The 19,361-nt window shown below is 42.3% G+C and overlaps 1 protein-coding gene across 1 annotated transcript; it reads left to right on the top strand.

Moving 5' to 3' along the window:
* Positions 1–10,036: 10,036 nt before the first annotated feature.
* On the top strand, positions 10,037–16,009 carry LOC132893742 (5-hydroxytryptamine receptor 7-like). The gene is made up of 2 exons (XM_060932860.1): positions 10,037–10,569; positions 15,235–16,009. Exons 1-2 carry the CDS (start codon positions 10,037–10,039, stop codon positions 16,007–16,009), a joined length of 1,308 nt encoding a protein of 435 aa, XP_060788843.1.
* Positions 16,010–19,361: the final 3,352 nt, after the last annotated feature.

Consider the following 19,361-nt stretch of genomic DNA (forward strand, 5'->3'; position numbering starts at 1 on the left):
GCTAGCGCCGGCCAGCCCCGGAGCGCTAGCTAGCGCCGGCCAGCCCCGGAGCGCCAGCTAGCCCCGGAGCGCTAGCTAGCGCCGGCCAGCCCCGGAGCGCTAGCTAGCGCCGGCCAGCCCCGGAGCGCTAGCTAGCCCCAGAGCGCTAGCTAGCGCCGGCCAGCCCCGGAGCGCTAGCTAGCGCCGGCCAGCCCCGGAGCGCTAGCTAGCCCTGGCCAGCCCCGGAGCGCTAGCTAGCCCTGGCCAGCCCCGGAGCGCTAGCTAGCTAGCCCGCCCCGGCCAGCCCCGGAGCGCGCTCAGTAAACTAGTAAATACAGTAAAGGAAAAACTTATAACGGGCCATGTCTCAACAGACTAAGAAGCTATTTCAGTGACATTTAATAACATTTTGTTTATCCTGAGGACCGAAAGTAAATGAAAATGTGAACAAATCTTAGCTGTCAGTGAACAGTCCTGGTGGAAGCAGGTAAACGTCGTTCTCTAAGCCTGCTAACCTCAATTTTTGCAAATACCTCTCCCTCTGCTCGCCCTGTAAATGCCCTACGTCGCTGGATAGTGAAGGTGTTTTCTGCATCTCGCTCCTTTTTCTTTTATGTTTTTCGTTTGTCGCCTTCCTCGCATTCAAACTGATTCGAGCCGTGCCGTCCAAAATGGCAGCATCACATGACTTGGTCACGTGAGTGAAATACCTCAATACCCGGAACAAATTAGTAACAAGCTGAAAATTTCAGAATATGTTCAGAATACCTTTAGGAATAACATACTAAAAGTCCCCGGAAATCCCCCTTGTGCTCTCTGAGAAATTCAAGATGGCGTCCAAAATGGCCACCAAATGGAGATCTGCCCATATCTCAGGCCCAAAACAAAATATTAATGCAATTAAAAGGTCAGAATATATGTTTTGTAGGGTAGGAGAGTAAATTCCAACATGTGTGTATTAATTACATTGTGTATTAACATTATATAATAACAATGTACACATTATTATAACAGTATATTTGTGTATAGTGTGGATCCATTGGTTACTCGTTCACTCCGTATCATCCTATTCTGTTCACAAAACAACAAACACAATTACTAGGGGTTGGAGCACTTATTTTCATTAATATTAAAGTAAACTGGTGGTGTAAAATGAAAAATGGCATGTTAAAAGGTCATGCTGAGTTCAGTCATTTTTAAAAGGTCATGCTGAGTTTAGTCATTTTTTGTCCGAACACACTGGCATTGCTAGTAGTAAAGACTGGCGCTAGAAACTCAAAGATTAATTTTTTTCCACCCTTAAACAAGCTTGAATAAATTCCCTACTTCATTGATGGTACAACAAAGGTCCAAGCATTACAACTGAGGCACTGAGAAGTGTTTAAGTCTACTCATTGTTTATAAGCAAGAGCTTTTATTGAGGCAGACCTTTTTGTCATGAAAGTCGCCGGAATGTTGAAGAAGTGTACTGAAACAGCTTGCCATTGTAGTTTTAGAAGATAGAGTTCTCAAATTTAATTTCCCTTTAATATTTTATCAAAGCTTAAAGATGCACTAAATATTAAGGAAATTGATGTCTAATTGTTGTCTTATATTATGTTCATGTATGTAGGTAGCCTACTAAGCTAATCTGTCAGTCATGTCAACCATCAAATTCCATGTAATTTCCACATTAATGACCTTGTAATCTTGGTTAATTTTAATTTTAACAGTGTGACATCGGTGAATTTGCATTGCTTGTATGAGAGAACATATAATTTAACATTTTAATTGCATTTATATTATGTTTTATCCCTGAGATATTGAAAAATCTCCAATCGGTGGCCATTTTGGATGCCATCTTGAATTTCTCAGACAGCACAAGGTGGATTCCCGGGGACTTTTCGTATGTTATTACTAAGGGTATTCTGAACATATTCTGAAAAATTCAGCTTGTTACTAATTTGTTCCGGGTTGAGCTAATGCTCTTGGGCTAAATCTGCTCAAAGGAAGGTCAGTTTTATAGCTTCTCTAAAGAGCTCAACTGTTTTCAGCTGTGCTAACATGATTGTACAAGGGTTTTCTAATCATCCATTAGCCTTCTGAGGCAATGAGCAAACACATTGTACCATTAGAACACTGGAGTGATAGTTGCTGGAAATGGGCCTCTATACACCTATGGAGATATTGCACCAAAAACCAGATATTTGCAGCTAGAATAGTCATTTACCACATTAGCAATGTATAGAGTGTATTTCTGATTAGTTTAAAGTGATCTTCATTGAAAAGAACAGTGCTTTTCTTTCAAAAATAAGGACATTTCAAAGTGACCCCAAACTTTTGAACGGTAGTGTACTTACTCATATTTCAACCTCAGTGTTTTTGTTCTGTCAGCATTATGAATGTCATTACATCACTCTTACACATAAAGCAGGGCTGCCAACTTTTCAAAATTCCTTGGAGTGAGATTTGTTTTTTTTGGGGGGGGGGGGGGGGGGGGGGGGGTCGACGACAAAATTTTTCTGCACACCATGCAGTAAGTGGGAATTTTGTATTCAGTTTGATATTCACTTGTCCCCCTGCATTCTGGTGTTTTGTTTGTGGGTCGTCCAGCTGGAGATGGACAATGGGGGGGGGGGGGGGGGGGGGTGAGATTTTGGATTTAGTAGATGTTCCTGCATTCTGGTGGATGTTTGGAGTGGCCTGCTGTGCCATACCTACATTCTTACACACCCTGACTTGCCAGGCCTTCAGCTTGTGGCCAACAAAAGCACCAAGTTTTGGCTTAAAAGCCCCCACACTAGAAAACTACAGATGACTGCCAATGTTCCTGTAGCCCTATAGACCTGCTCTTCTGTCTGCCCTGTTTGTTGCTCTTCTGTCTGTTGTTCTGTCTGTCCTGTCTGCCTTTTCTGGCTTGGCTGGACTGTCAAAATAAAATATTCCGCTTTTGTCCTGCCAGTGGTCTTACCCTTCGGGACATCTTACCTTTGAAAGAATTCAAATAGTCATGTTGGTTTAATAAATCTACGCAGTCACAACAACATGCCTTTTCCTGGAGGACAAGTTTCTTGTGTTTATTCTGAATCTTACCTGCTCTGAGTGGTAGGCAGGCCTATAGCAAAACGGTCAAGTTCTTTGATATTACAGGTGACCATGCTTTATTTACTTTAACTGAGCAATTACATACATCATAAGTAATTAAAAATAAATACCCTGTAAATAAACAATAGGTATAGTGGCTAATGGCTCTTCTTGCATTTGTAATATTGTCTCTTACTTGCTTTATTTTACAACATTTCCAGTATGGCTTCAAATAAAGTCATAAAGTATGATAACATACAGTAAACAAACTAAAAATGCGCCTTAATAAACGTGTGCTAAGGAATTGCTCTCCCGTGCTGCTTGTTGGGGAAGATAGAGGCTGTGGCACGGCACGAGGCCTCTAATGATTTAGCATGCCTAGTACACAGCTCTCGATATGGCATTAAATATTCTCACAATACACATAGGCTAAAACGATTCAGAAACTTTATATAAGTTCATAATTACGCCAGTAACGCCACACATTGGCGTGCATATGTACAAACCTGTCTGAGACACTCGTCTTCAACTCGGACACCTTCTTCTCCCTCCTCTTCCTCTAAATTGACGGTAGGCAATTATCCAACTTCTGGCGAGTGCAGCATCATTAGATGCGCCACCTACCATAGGGGAGTGTGTACAGAGGGAACACCTCTCTGCCTGTTTAGCCGTGCGTAAGGCGTAATTGATTAATCGCAAGTGGTTGGCGCGACGCAATGGGTAGCCTAGATCAGATAGATAAACTAGATTTTTTTCTTGCGTGAGAAATCGGAGGTATGGCATGTGAGCGTGTGAAGACAGTCAAATGCATGTGTCTCACGCTCACTGCGTGAGAGTTGGCAGCCCAGCATAAAGCCACATTATTCCAGTAATATCAGTGTTTATTAAAAGATTAGCTGTGTTCAAGTCCACACTTTTCCACACACTTTAAAGGGGCACTATGTAGAATTTAGTTGGATCCGTGAGCAGAAATGGAAGATAGTATTCATAAATTAGGGTTTCATTAGTTTAAAAATGACCTGTAACTACGAATCATTGCTGTCAGCCCTGCGATGACCTGGCGACTTGTCCAGGCCTATCGCCCGTAGTCAGCTGGGATAGGCTCCAGCTTGCCTGCGACCCTGTAGAACAAGATAAGCAGTTACAGATAATGGATGGATATGAATCATTGCGTTTTTGTAAAGTTAGAACAGGCCCTTTATATCTACACAGGGTGCGAGTCCACTTCCACCGAACCGCCATGTTATGCCACTACAGTAGCCCAGAACGGACAATCCTCTAAAGAATGCCTTCCATGTTTCATGTTTTTACAAGCGGCAGCATGAATCTGGAAGGAAGACAAAGAAGAAATAAAGGAAGAAGAGGAATCAGTGTTTGATGGTGCTCGCTAACAAGATTGAGAACCCAAATTTTGTAAAATGGAGGTTCATACTTATTAATTAGCAGACACTCTCAGAAAACAAAGTACATTATTGTACCTTTAGGTGTACAGTGGCTTGTCACTGGGACAGTACCCTCGAAATACTGCTTGGACCACGAGTTGGCCTTGTGGCTAGCGTGTCCACCTCTCGACTGGGAGATCATGAGTTCTACTTGCGGTTGGGTCATACCAAAGACCATCATAAAAATGGTACCTACTGCCATCTGGCAAGGCACACTGCAATACAGATGCAAGTAGGGAAGTCAAACTCTCACGGTTACCAAAGGACCAGCCCCCCACTGTAACCCTAGCTGTATAGGCGAGAGGCCGAGGGCTATGGAAAGGGAGATCGGCGCCGCACCCATACACCTCAAAAGAGCTGGTTAGTACTGGGACAAGAGACTGCCTGGGCAAACCAGATCCTTATGTGGAAGGGACTTTGACTTGATATACTGCTTGGGACCATATATGTACCTTTTTGGCCCTAAAAAGGTACACATAGTTAGCTTGAGGTATAATAAGGAGTTGTAAGGGGTACATTAGTGTAGATTGTACCTTGGGGGACAGAAATGGACTCCTACTGTACCCCTATTTCTGACAGTGCAGGAAAAAGCAAGGGAGAGTAATTGTAAGTATTAGCAGTATGCTACAGGCACCTGATGGCCACCATATGCGCTTGGAAAGGGAGGCATTGTTAGATTTTTCTCCTGTTGCTGTTGCTCTGTACTGATTGCATGAGTCGACTAAATGATGACAAAGTTAAGTCCTGATTGGCTGGATGCTCCACCACGCATCCATATTGGATTTTTTTTCCAGTTCAAAGAACTTCACAGCTTGTCACATTACCAAGGAACCATAAAGAAGTACAAACTCCTCTGTCCTGAAGATGTCAGAAAACTTACTTACAGCTTCACTTGTTCAAACTTTGTCGTTTCTTTAAAGTGTATATATCTACTTTGTGTTACTTTCATAGTTGCAGTATTCTTGACTAAAACACAGTTATATCAAATCAATAAGATGTGTTTTAGTGCTTTATTTTTACTCCGTTAAATTCTCACAAAACTACTACCATGACTACACCTAGAAGCACAGTAACACATCCGGCCGCTAGGAGGCGCGCGCGTGACTCTGCTGGGCTTCATGTTCTTTCCTGATATATATTCTATATTAGGATGCTATATTCCTGAAACATCAGTACACTTATTCCTGAAACATCCTGAAACATCAGTACACTTATTCCTGAAACATCCTGAAAGATCAGTACATTTATTCCTGAAACATCCTGAAACATCAGTACACTTATTCCTGAAAAATCAGTACAATTATTCCTGTAACATCCTGAAACATCAGTACACTTATTCCTGAAACATCCTGAAAGATCAGTACATTTATTCCTGAAACATCCTGAAACATCAGTACACTTATTCCTGAAACATCAGTACAATTATTCCTGTAACATCCAGAAACATCAGTACATTTATTCTTGAAACATCCTGAAACATCAGTACACTTATTCCTGAAACATTAGTACAATTATTCTTGAAACATCCTGAAAGATCAGTACATTTATTCCTGAAACATCAGTACAATTATTCCTGAAACATCAGTACAATTATTCCTGAAACATCCTGAAAAATCAGTACACTTATTCCTGAAACATCCTGAAAGATCAGTACATTTATTCCTGAAACATCCTGAAACATCAGTACACTTATTCCTGAAACATCAGTACAATTATTCCTGTAACATCCTGAAACATCAGTACACTTATTCCTGAAACATCCTGAAAGATCAGTACGTTTATTCCTGAAACATCCTGAAACATCAGTACACTTATTCCTGAAACATCAGTACAATTATTCCTGTAACATCCAGAAACATCAGTACATTTATTCTTGAAACATTAGTACAATTATTCTTGAAACATCCTGAAAGATCAGTACATTTATTCCTGAAACATCAGTACAATTATTCCTGAAACATCAGTACAATTATTCCTGAAACATCCTGAAAAATCAGTACACTTTTTCCTGAAACATCAGTACACTTATTCCTGAAACATCCTGAAACATCAGTACAATTATTCCTGAAACATCAGTACAATTATTCCTGTAACATCCAGAAACATCAGTACACTTATTCCTGAAACATCCTGAAACATCAGTGCATTTATTCTTGAAACATCCTGAAACATCAGTACACTTATTTCTGAAACATTAGTACAATTATTCTTGAAACATCCTGAAAGATCAGTACATTTATTCCTGAAACATCTCATCTCATTATCTCTAGCCGCTTTATCCTGTTCTACAGGGTCGCAGGCAAGCTGGAGCCTATCCCAGCTGACTATGGGCGAAAGGCGGGGTAGACCCTGGACAAGTCGCCAGGTCATCACAGGGCTGACACATAGACACAGACAACCACAACATCCTGAAACATCAGTACAATTATTCCTGAAACATCCTGAAACATCAGTACACTTATTCCTGAAACATCAGTACACTTATTCCTGAAACATCCTTAAACATCTCATCTCATCTCATCTCATTATCTCTAGCCGCTTTATCCTTCTACAGGGTCACAGGCAAGCTGGAGCCTATCCCAGCTGACTACGGGCGAAAGGCGGGGTACACCCTGGACAAGTCACCAGGTCATCACAGGGCTGACACATAGACACAGACAACCACAACATCCTGAAACATCAGTACAATTATTCCTGAAACATCCTGAAACATCTCATCTCATCTCATCATCTCTAGCCGCTTTATCCTTCTACAGGGTCGCAGGCAAGCTGGAGCCTATCCCAGCTGACTACGTTCTGTGCGGAGTTTGCATGTTCTCCCCGTGTCCGCGTGGGTTTCCTCTGGGTGCTCCGGTTTCCCCCACAGTCCAAAGACATGCAGGTTAGGTTAACTGGTGACTCTAAATTGAGCGTAGGTGTGAATGTGAGTGTGAATGGTTGTCTGTGTCTATGTGTCAGCCCTGTGATGACCTGGCGACATCCTGAAACATCAATACACTTATTCTTGAAACATCCTGAAACATCAGTACACTTATTCCTGAAACATCCTTAAACATCAGTACACTTATTCCTGAAACATCAGTACACTTATTCCTGAAACATCAGTACACTTATTCCTGAAACATCAGTACACTTATTCCTGAAACATCAGTACACTTATTCCTGAAACATCAGTACACTTATTCCTGAAACATCAGTACACTTATTCCTGAAACATCCTGAAACATCAGTACACTTATTCCTGAAACATCAGTACACTTATTCCTGAAACATCAGTACACTTATTCCTGAAACATCCTGAAACATCAGTACACTTATTCCTGAAACATCAGTACACTTATTCCTGAAACATCAGTACACTTATTCCTGAAACATCAGTACACTTATTCCTGAAACATCAGTACACTTATTCCTGAAACATCCTGAAACATCAGTACACTTATTCCTGAAACATCAGTACACTTATTCCTGAAACATCCTGAAACATCAGTACACTTATTCCTGAAACATCCTTAAACATCAGTACACTTATTCCTGAAACATCAGTACACTTATTCCTGAAACATCCTTAAACATCAGTACACTTATTTCTGAAACATCAGTACACTTATTCCTGAAACATCAGTGCACTTATTCCTGAAACATCCTGAAACATCAGTACACTTATTCCTGAAACATCAGTACACTTATTCCTGAAACATCAGTACACTTATTCCTGAAACATCAGTACACTTATTCCTGAAACATCAGTACACTTATTCCTGAAACATCAGTACACTTATTCCTGAAACATCAGTACAATTATTCCTGTAACATCCTGAAATATCAGTACACTTATTCCTGAAACATCAGTACACTTATTCCTGAAACATCAGTAGTACACTTATTCCTGAAACATCCTGACACATCAGTACATTTATTCCTGTAACATCCTGAAACATCAGTACACTTATTCCTGTAACATCCTGAAACATCAGTACACTTATTCCTGAAACATCCTGAAACGTCAGTAAATTTATTCCTGAAACATCAGTACATTTATTCCTGAAACATCAGAACACTTATTCTTGAAACATCCTGAAACATCAGTACATTTATTCCTGAAACATCAGTACACTTATTCTTGAAACATCCTGAAACATCAGTACATTTAGTCCTGAAACATCAGTACACTTATTCTTGAAACATCCTGAAACATCAGTACATTTATTCCTGAAACATCAGTACACTTATTCTTGAAACATCAGTACACGTATTCCTGAAACATCCTGAAACATCAGTACACTTATTCCTGAAACATCAATACAATTATTCTTGAAACATCCTTGTGGCAGCGGGGGCGTGGTCAATCGTCGGTCTGTGAATGGAGGGCGGAGTCAGGGAAGGTAAGTGGCAGAATCACTGCACCTGACTCCGCCCTCCATTCACAGACAGACACTTGACCACGCCACCGCTGCCACAATCCTGAAACATCAGTACACTTATTCTGGCTCTGCTGCTTCTCTGAAATATTCTGGTCAGATCTCATCACATTATTATGCACCAGCTTTCATTATAACTTAGATTTTTCCTTTAAACATGTTTTATTTGGCTTCCATCACTTCAAAAAGATATCGTCTATAACATCAATTTATTTTTTATTCACAATATGCTTTCTGCGCCAATGCCAGTATAATAATATCAGGCCCTTCTCTCTGTTCCTCAACCGTGTAAAGAACACAGTTCACACCTCAACAAACCCTAAAGCTCTAAACCGCTCCTCCTCCTAAACCCCTCCCACTCGGGCACTCACCTTCTGTGTCCGTCCGTCCGTGCTTTCTTTCTTTCTTTCTTTCTTTTTATTCCTATAAAAACTCCACGTTAACCCACCGGCACCGCGCTCTAAAAATAGCCCGGAGAACCCGGTCGGCCCCGCCTCTTCCCCCTGCGCGTGCGCTGTAGTGTCCGGTGAAGTTCTCGGATAAAAGGCGCGCGGGATGATGAAGAGACGGAGCCGCGCGCGACCGGAGCCGCGCGCCACACCGGATTTACGCATTGTTTTTCTTTTCCTTTACAGAAATTTACTTTTATTTCTCTTCAGTCAATTACACTAAAAAAATATATATATATATTAGTTTCTGTTTATTATTTTGTTGTTTTGTTATATTAGGATTTTTCCCTTAAATAATTTGTAATATTTGTTTCTCTATTACAGCAGCGTGCACGTGCATCATTAAACAGTCATTTATTATTATTATTATTATTATTATTATTATTATTATTACATATTTAATTTCACGATTTTATAATGGTCAGTCATTTAAATGTAATTTAAATAATAATATTCCGTTCACTGACATTACATTATTTATTTATTCATTTATTTATTACATAATATTTATTTGCGTTTTATGTCTATATTTTAGTTTAGTAGACTATTTTATAAAACTGTTCTTATTTGATATTTTATTTCTTCTTCCCGAATGCAAACTGTAACTCTAATGTGTTCTTTTTATAATTAATAATAATAATAATAATAATAATAATAATAATAATTAGTTTAACGCGTTCTGATGGTTGAGGCGCGCGCGGCGGGGCTGGACACCGGTGCTGCGTTGCTGCTCGCGCGGCTCTTCAGCGTGGCGCGTGACACGGGAGACACGAGCGTAGCGGGCTCGGGGTCCGAGTCCTGGGCGATGATGATGATGACGCAGCCCCCGCCTCCGTCCACCGGCCCACGGATTCCGCCCGAGGCGGGGAACCGGACGCGCTGCGCAGCGCACGTGCAGAGCTACGGCGGCGCGGAGCGCGCGCTGATCGGCGGCGTCCTGACGGCGCTGACGCTCGTGACGGCGTGCGGGAACCTGCTGGTGGTGGTGTCCGTGTGCTCGGTGAAGAAGCTGCGGCAGCCCTCCAACTACCTGATCGTGTCGCTCGCGCTAGCCGACCTGTCCGTGGCGCTCGCCGTCATGCCGTTCGTCAGCGTCACTGACCTCATCGGTGGCCGCTGGATCTTCGGCCAGTTCTTCTGCAACGTCTTTATCGCCATGGACGTCATGTGCTGCACGGCGTCCATCATGACCCTCTGCGTCATCAGCATCGACAGGTGAGCGCACGTGACGGCGCGCGGGACGTGTGCTGACTCTTTTCAGGGGCGAGCGTAGGAAATGCACGCGCAGAAAGAATACAAAGTCATCATCATCACCATCACATCCTCATCATCATCGCATCCTCATCATCACCATCCTCATCACCATCATCATCAAGACCACCATCACCATCCTCACCCCATCATCATCACCACCATCCCCATCATCATCACCACCATCACATCCTCATCATCACCACCACATCCTCACCATCCTCATCGCAACCATCACCACCATCATCATCCCCATCATCACCACCATCACATCACCATCAACACCACCATCATCACCATTGACACCACCATCATCATCACCACCAACACATCCTCATCACCATCATCATTATCAGCATCAACACCACAATCATCATCATCACCACCAACACATCATCATCAACATCCTCATCATCACCACCACCATCATCACCATCCTCACCCCATCATCATCACCACCATCACCATCACAACCTCATCATCACCATCACATCCTCACCATCCTCATCGCCACCATCACCACCATCATCATCCCCATCATCACCACCATCACATCACCATCAACACTACCATCATCACCATCGACACCACCATCATCAACACCATCATATCCTCATCGTCACCATCAACACCATCATCATAACCACCAACACACCCTCATCACCATCATCACCACCAACACATCCTCATCATCAACATCCTCATCATCACCACCACCATCATCACCATCACATCCTCATCATCACCATCCTCATCACCACCATCACATGTTCATCATCACATCACCAACATCACCACCATCATCATCACCATCCTCATCATCATCACATCCTCATCATCAACATCCTCATCACCATCATCATCATCACCATCACATTCTCATCACCATCCTCATCATCACCATCACATCCTCACCATACTCATCGCCATCATCACCTCATCATCACTATCACCATCATCACCATCACATCCTCATCATCACCATCATCACATCACCATCATCACCACCATCACATCCTCATCATCACCATCATCATCATCACAATCCTCATCACCACCATCACCATCCTCATTATCATCCTCATCACCATCACATCCTCACCATCCTCATTGCCATCATCACCCCATCATCATCACCACCATCACCACACCATCACATCCTCATCATCACCATCCTAATCACCATCACCTCCTCACCATCCTCACCCCATCATCCTCATCACCATCACATCATTACCATCATCACCCCATCATCATCGCCATCACATCCTCATCATCACCATCCTCATTGCCATCACATCCTCACCATCCTCATTGCCACCATCACCACCATTATCATCACCATCATCACCACCATCATATACTCACCATCCTCATCGCTACCATTGCCACCATCGCATCCTCACCATCCTCATCGCCACCATCACCACCATCATCATCACCATCATCACCACCAACACATCCTCATCATCACCATCAACACCACAATCATCACCACCATCACCACCAACACATCCTCATCATAACCATCCTCATCATCATCACCATCAACTCCACAATCATCATCACCACCATCACCACCAACACATCATCATTACCATCCTCATCATCATCATGATCAACACCACAATCATCACCATCATCACTACCAACTCATCATCATCACCATCATCACAACCAACACATCCTCATCAACATCCTCATCATCATCACATCATCATTATCATCACCACCATCATCATCATCACCATCACATCCTCATCATCACCAACATCACATCACCACCATCCTCATCATCATCACCATCATCACATCCTCATCATCACCATCCTCATCAATATCACCATCCTCACACCATCATCACCACCATCACCACACCATCACATCCTCATCATCACCACCACATCACCATCCTCATCATCACCACCATCACATCCTCATCACCATCACTTCATTACCATCATCACCCCATCATCATCGCCATCATCACCACCATCACTACCATCATATCCTCATCATCACCATCCTCATCACCATCATTTCCTCCCCATCATCATTGCCATCATCACCACCATCACATCCTCATCATCACCAACATCACCATCACCACCATCCTCATCATCACCATCATCACATCCTCATCATCACCATCCTCATCACCATCCTCATCCCATCATCATCACCACCATCACCATCATCACCACCATCATCACCACCATCATATCCTCACCATCCTCATCGCTACCATCACCACCATCACATCCTCACCATCCTCATTGCCACCATCACCACCATTATCATCACCATCATCACCACCAACACATCCTCATCATCACCATCAACACCACAATCATCATCACCACCAACACATCCTCATCATCACCATCCTCATCATCATCACCATCAACACCACAATCATCATCACCACCATCACCACCAACACATCCTCATCACCATCCTCCTCCTCCTTCTCCTCCTCATCACCATCATCACCACCAACACATCCTCATCATTACCATCATCATCACCATCATCATGACAACACATCCTCATCACCATCCTCATCATCATCACCATCATCACCATCCACACCATCATCATCATCATCATCATCATCACCATCACATCCTCATCATCACCATCCTCATCGCTATCATCACCACCATCACATCCTCATCATTACCATCCTCATCATCATGATCAACACCACAAGCATCACCATCATCACTACCATCACATCTTCATCATCAACATCCTCATCATCACCATCACCATCCTCACCCCATCATCATCACCACCATCACCATCATCACCATCCTCACCCCATCATCATCACCATCATCACCACCATCATATCCTCATCATCACCATCACATCCTCACCATCCTCATCGCCACCATCACCACCATCATCATCCCCATCATCACCACCATCACATCATCATCACCATCACCACCACCATCATCATCACCATCGACACCACCATCATCACCACCAACACATCCTCATCATCACCATCACCATCATCATCACCATCATCACCACCAACACATCCTCATCATCACATCAACATCATCATCACCATCATCACCACCAACACATCCTCATCATCAACATCCTTATCACAAGCCAAAGTTGAAGAAGAGCTAGACTCGAGTTTTAAAATAAGTAAAGCTCGACTACGTGAGATAACAAAGACCCCTCCTATTAAGGAAGTCTATTACGAACAACAACTTAAATATACTGGACACATTTGTAGAATGGATAATAGTGAACTGCTTAAACAAACTTCGTTTGACATCAGATAGACGTCACAGGTGATGTGGAAGAGGTTTGAGAATCAGTTGGGAGAAGACGCCCAAAAGATCAGAAGTATGACGTCTAAATCAGAATTCTGAATTTCAGACAGTAGCTCCCCAGGATACAAGTGATCAAAGTGGGGAAAACGATGGTGATGATGATGATTGGTCATTATGAGTAACGGTGACCAGTGATTGGTTGATGTTAATAATTGCTCAGAAAGTCACTAGATTTGTCACTCAGCTCTCTTTTGAGTCGCAAATTGTTGGGTAAATTCTGAAACCACACTGAACATAAAACCTGGGAATGTGTTTTCAATTTAAATCAGCAAAGTTTTAGAATTTTGTAAAATGTGAAACAAAAAATGGAAATACTTATTTATATCTTCAATATCTTGATGATTTAGTCGTGAAGATTCTGCTGTACTATTTTGAGGTCATGAGTTAATTTAAAGCAAATGTGTGATATTGATCATCTTAACTCCTTTGTACAAAAGGTCAGATTTTCCTTCTTGAGCCTTTTCCTTTCCACTGAAGCAGGTGTCCAGACGACATGTTTTACACAAACCTGTGGCATCTCGAGCTCGAGTCCATGCTGCCTTTAAAGCAAAAGGGGGTTGTACCAAAATACTGATAAACTCTTAAATTCACACTGCAATACTTTTTAGAATCAAGTTATCACCTTTAAAAGAATTTGGAATGAAACATTTTATTTTAAATTAGACAAGAATGCAAATTAGAAGACAGACATTTGGACCCCACTGTATCTTAAATCTGGAAATGTGGATGAATGCAGACCTTTAAAAAGCTCCATGTGCTCCTATTGACATGCTGGAGTTAATTTATTCTGTCATTCATGTGTCTGTTGACACATCATGTCGGTTTCATGTAGAGAAATGTGAACTGACTGATCCTGTGTTAACAGTCACAAAGGAACATGCGAGCGTGTCATTTCCTGTGAAAGTTCATGACTCAGAGCTGCAATTCTGGTGACACTGACAACGAGACTGAAGCTGTGATTTTCTGCATTTTGTGGAAATTAATTGACGACATGTTAAAGTGTCTGACTCCAGGAAGTTCCTCGAATATAACCATGATTTCATCTCCGCTTGGTTTTGTAAGGAATGAACCACTCCATGTAGTGCTGTTATTGGAAACTAACCAACAGCTGGAGTTACTGTTTTAGAAAATTAATCAACACCTTCTAACCAATCAGAATTCAGTGATGCGGTATGGTTACACAGCCAGCTACTAATTTAAATACGCAGTGTGTCAGGTCAGGGGAATTTATGCAACCAAATGTAACCATGAGTATAACTTTTTATTTCAGGTACCTGGGCATCACGAGGCCTTTAACGTACCCGGTGCGTCAGAACGGATGGTGCATGGCCAGGATGGTTCTGTCGGTGTGGTTGCTCTCGGCCTCCATCACATTGCCTCCGCTCTTCGGTTGGGCTCAGAATGTCAATGATGATAACCAGTGTCTGATCAGCCAGGACTTCGGCTACACTATCTACTCCACCGCCGTGGCCTTCTACATCCCCATGAGCGTCATGCTGGTCATGTACCGCCGAATTTACCGTGCCGCCAAGCTCAGCGCTGCCAAACATGCTATCTCAGGCTTCCCGCGGCCAAGTGACGAAGGTGACGACGATGACAGAAACAGCCGAGATGATGACAGTGACTGTATGACGGCAGCTATGAAAATGCACCGGCTCAGAGGAGCGAAGTGGAACGAAGCTGAGCGCAAAAGCGCCTCCATTTTCAAGCGGGAACAGAAAGCAGCAGCCACACTGGGCCTGGTGTTGGGTGCGTTTACTTTCTGCTGGCTGCCATTCTTTGTGCTGTCGACACTGCGTCCGTTCGTGTGCGGCGTGCGCTGCAGCTGCGTGCCTCTATGGATCGAGAGAACGCTGCTGTGGCTCGGCTACGCCAACTCGCTCATCAACCCGTTTATCTATGCCTTCTCCAACCGTGACCTGCGCACCGCCTACCGCAGCCTGCTCGCCTGCCGCTACCGCAACATCAACCGCAGGCTCTCCGCTGCCGGCGTGCATGAAGCGCTAAGACTCGGCCCGAGGTCAGAGGTCACGCTGTCTGTGTGACCAACGTTTAACTACCCTCATCACGGGCAATTATATCTGAGTGTAAAGGATAAGGATGTGAATGGCACTCAACGACCACGCTCCTGTGACCCTGCCTGAGGTCAAAGGTCATAGAAGGTCATAAGAAACTCTAAAGGGTGGCACCAAGGTGACCTTGGACTATCAGAATCACCCTGAACTGTTAAATTGGACTCTATGTATGAGTGTATGAATAACAAACGATTGTTAAACATGTCCAGGGGTCAAAGGTCACCAAGTTAGGATGTCCTTCAAAAACGGAGGACAAGCAGCATTGAAAAATTCAGAACTTAAGATTTTTAAAAAGCTAAAAATTATCTCGCGTCACTGAAAAAAAAAATTGTGAAAAATGTTAAAAAATAATCCTTTAGCAAAATGTTAATAAAAAAAAAAAGTGTTAAAATGCTGTAACGGAAGTTGAGTTCACTGACAGTACAGCCCTAATGGGCGTGGTCTAATATTCTAATGAGTAGGTTGATTGATAGCCCTCTGTCTCCGCAACAAACAACAAAACATAAGCTTTCACTCGCTAGTTTTCTTTTTCTAGATTATCTTTCACTCTCTAGATTAGATTTAGTTCACGAGGTTTGTTCAGTCTTAAAGAGATTGTTTACAGTAATTTTAATGGAACCTGTGTGGGCGGGACTTCTAGCATCATCTTTCCTCAAGGTAAGCCCCTCCGACTTTACGCTGAAAGACGAGCGCTTGATGTATTTTTATTGCAGATTGTAAGGCTGAATAACTGTCGGCTGTTTATTTGTTTTTGGCATCGGTGGGACTAAAATTGTTCCGACCGAACCAGAACCAGAACCAGGTTAAAGCATTAATATTGTGTTTCAAAGTGATCTCAGACTGTGGAATATCTGCTTTCGGGGCTACGCAGTTGGATTTCACATGAACAAAGTAACAGGAACAGGAACATGCAACCACACATAAATATAAATGTCGTAAAATGTATATTAAATACCGCAACGATTTTATCGCAGTTTATGATATTATCGCGATATTTAAAGAAGGACTCCACGGTAGTCTCGTCACGCAACGTTTAACAGTAAAGTAAACGTTATATAACGGTCTAATATTTCATTACACTTGTCTAGTAAACTCAATCTTGAGTGTGGTTTTTTTTAGACACGTGATGCTTCTTTGAAATAATCTACATTCACACTACTAGTGAGTGGAAAGCAGCAGGTGATCGTGTTTCTCCTCATGTGTCGACACGAAGCCTGATATTTCAGCGACAGTGAAATTTTTTGCTCAATTCAGTTCAAATTAAGTACCAAACCTACACAATTGGCTGAAATGATTCCTTGGATTAATTCTGACGTTTTTTCAGTTCCCCACTCGAAACCCGCAGTTTGTTCCCATTTACTGTTTAACGTAAAAAGCAGAAGATAATCTTACAAGCGCGGTTTCGTCTTCTCCTGTTATATACGAGCTCTCGTTAAATGTGTACAGAGACGTTTGGAAGAAAAATAAAGCTTGGAAGGAAGTTGCAGAGATCCTTAGTGCCTCTGGTGAGTGTATGTACGTAGCTAGAACAGCTAGCTCGCATTGCTAATCTAATCTGAGAAGTTACTAATCTGGCACGTTAACTAACACTGATTTGTTAGCATTAGTAGCTATCTGATGGATAAATACAACTGTTTCACATTCACACCGTCACTTAAAATATTAAATTCTAGACAGGCCACGCCCACAAGCAACGAACTAGGGGCATAAAGGACTTGCTAGTGTGAGTGTAACATTAAATGACGTCTGTCTTCTTGGATTTTATCTCAGGAGCACATCATCCTGAATAAAACAGCGCCATCTTGTATAAATAAAGACAGCGATAACGGATTTTCCGTACGCACTTAAAGACGCGTTCTTTATACCAGCAATATTTGATACAGTATTTATCAAGTTTTCTGATTTTTCTGCGTTTTATAACATTTATTTTGTAAATCAAATGTATGTACTGTATGCATCTGTTTATATAATATTATTAATCCTATTTAACCATGCTGATGATTACACTCTGTATCTATTGTGCAAAAAAAACTACCTGAAATTAAACAGCAGGAGATTAATAATTCATCATATTGTTAATGATTAATGTCGTTTTTGTAAAAATGAGAACAGAAACGTTCAGTGCCACTGAGTTGTACTGCATTTCTGTACATCATTAAAAATCTATTTATATACAGAAGCTTTCAGTGAATCGGTTCATTTGACTCGACTCACTAATAATAGTTGACTCTTCCAACTCAGTGAGTGGGACAGTGCATGGTTCACATTCTGTTTCATCTCATCTCATCTCATTATCTCTAGCCGCTTTATCCTTCTACAGGGTCGCAGGCAAGCTGGAGCCTATCCCAGCTGACTACGGGCGAAAGGCGGGGTACACCCTGGACAAGTCGCCAGGTCATCACAGGGCTGACACATAGACACAGACAACCATTCACACTCACACCTACACTCAATTTAGAGTCACCAGTTAACCTAACCTGCATGTCTTTGGACTGTGGGGGAAACCGGAGCACCCGGAGGAAACCCACGCGGACATGGGGAGAACATGCAAACTCCACACAGAAAGGCCCTCGCCGGCCCCGGGGCTCGAACCCAGGACCTTCTTGCTGTGAGGCGACAGCGCTAACCACTACACCACCGTGCCGCCACATTCTGTTTCATCCAAAAAAAAAAAAAATATATATATATATATATATATATATATATATATATATATATATATATATATATATATATATATATATATATATATATATATATATCCAGGGACAATAAATACAAATCATTATTAGCTCATCCAGCCATAGGCTTATATGCAATCACACGGTGTCCATGCACAATTTACAAAAATCACTACTCCTCTTACAGGAGTGATCGAATTTCCATTAAACTCACATACAATGTTCGCCAGATGGGTGTGCATAAAATTTGTCAAGACGGTAGCACCACCTGTCATATTTACAATTTTATGGGTGTCTGAAATTTTGGGGTGACTCGTCACGTTAAACACTACTCTTCGTAAACTGCTGGGACGTTTTCACTGAAACTCAACCAAAAGACTCTAAAGACACATTCCAACAAGAAGTGTTCACCAGGTTTGCGCCACCTGCTGCGGATGTGGCTACGCAGGAGTCATATTACATTTTTACTTATTACACATGTTTCATGATGATAACATTTTTGTAAACATCAGTAAAGTTCTGCTTTATTTTTACATTTACACCCATCAGTGACTGGACCGCTGACACTCAGTAAGTAATACACACTCTGTGTATGTTACAGCAAAATACTTGAGTCATTGTGTGGTGTGATGAAGCAGCGT

This window comes from Neoarius graeffei, chromosome 11 (genome assembly GCF_027579695.1).
Source record: "Neoarius graeffei isolate fNeoGra1 chromosome 11, fNeoGra1.pri, whole genome shotgun sequence".
NCBI classification, from domain to species: Eukaryota; Metazoa; Chordata; class Actinopteri; order Siluriformes; family Ariidae; genus Neoarius; species Neoarius graeffei.

Excerpts from the sequence above, each read along its gene's own strand:
- LOC132893742 (XM_060932860.1), top strand. The coding sequence starts at position 10,037 with ATGGTTGAGGCGCGCGCGGCGGGGCTGGACACCGGTGCTGCGTTGCTG. Across the intron at positions 10,570-15,234 it reads TGCGTCATCAGCATCGACAG|GTACCTGGGCATCACGAGGC; the intron begins GTGAGCGCACGT and ends TTTTTATTTCAG.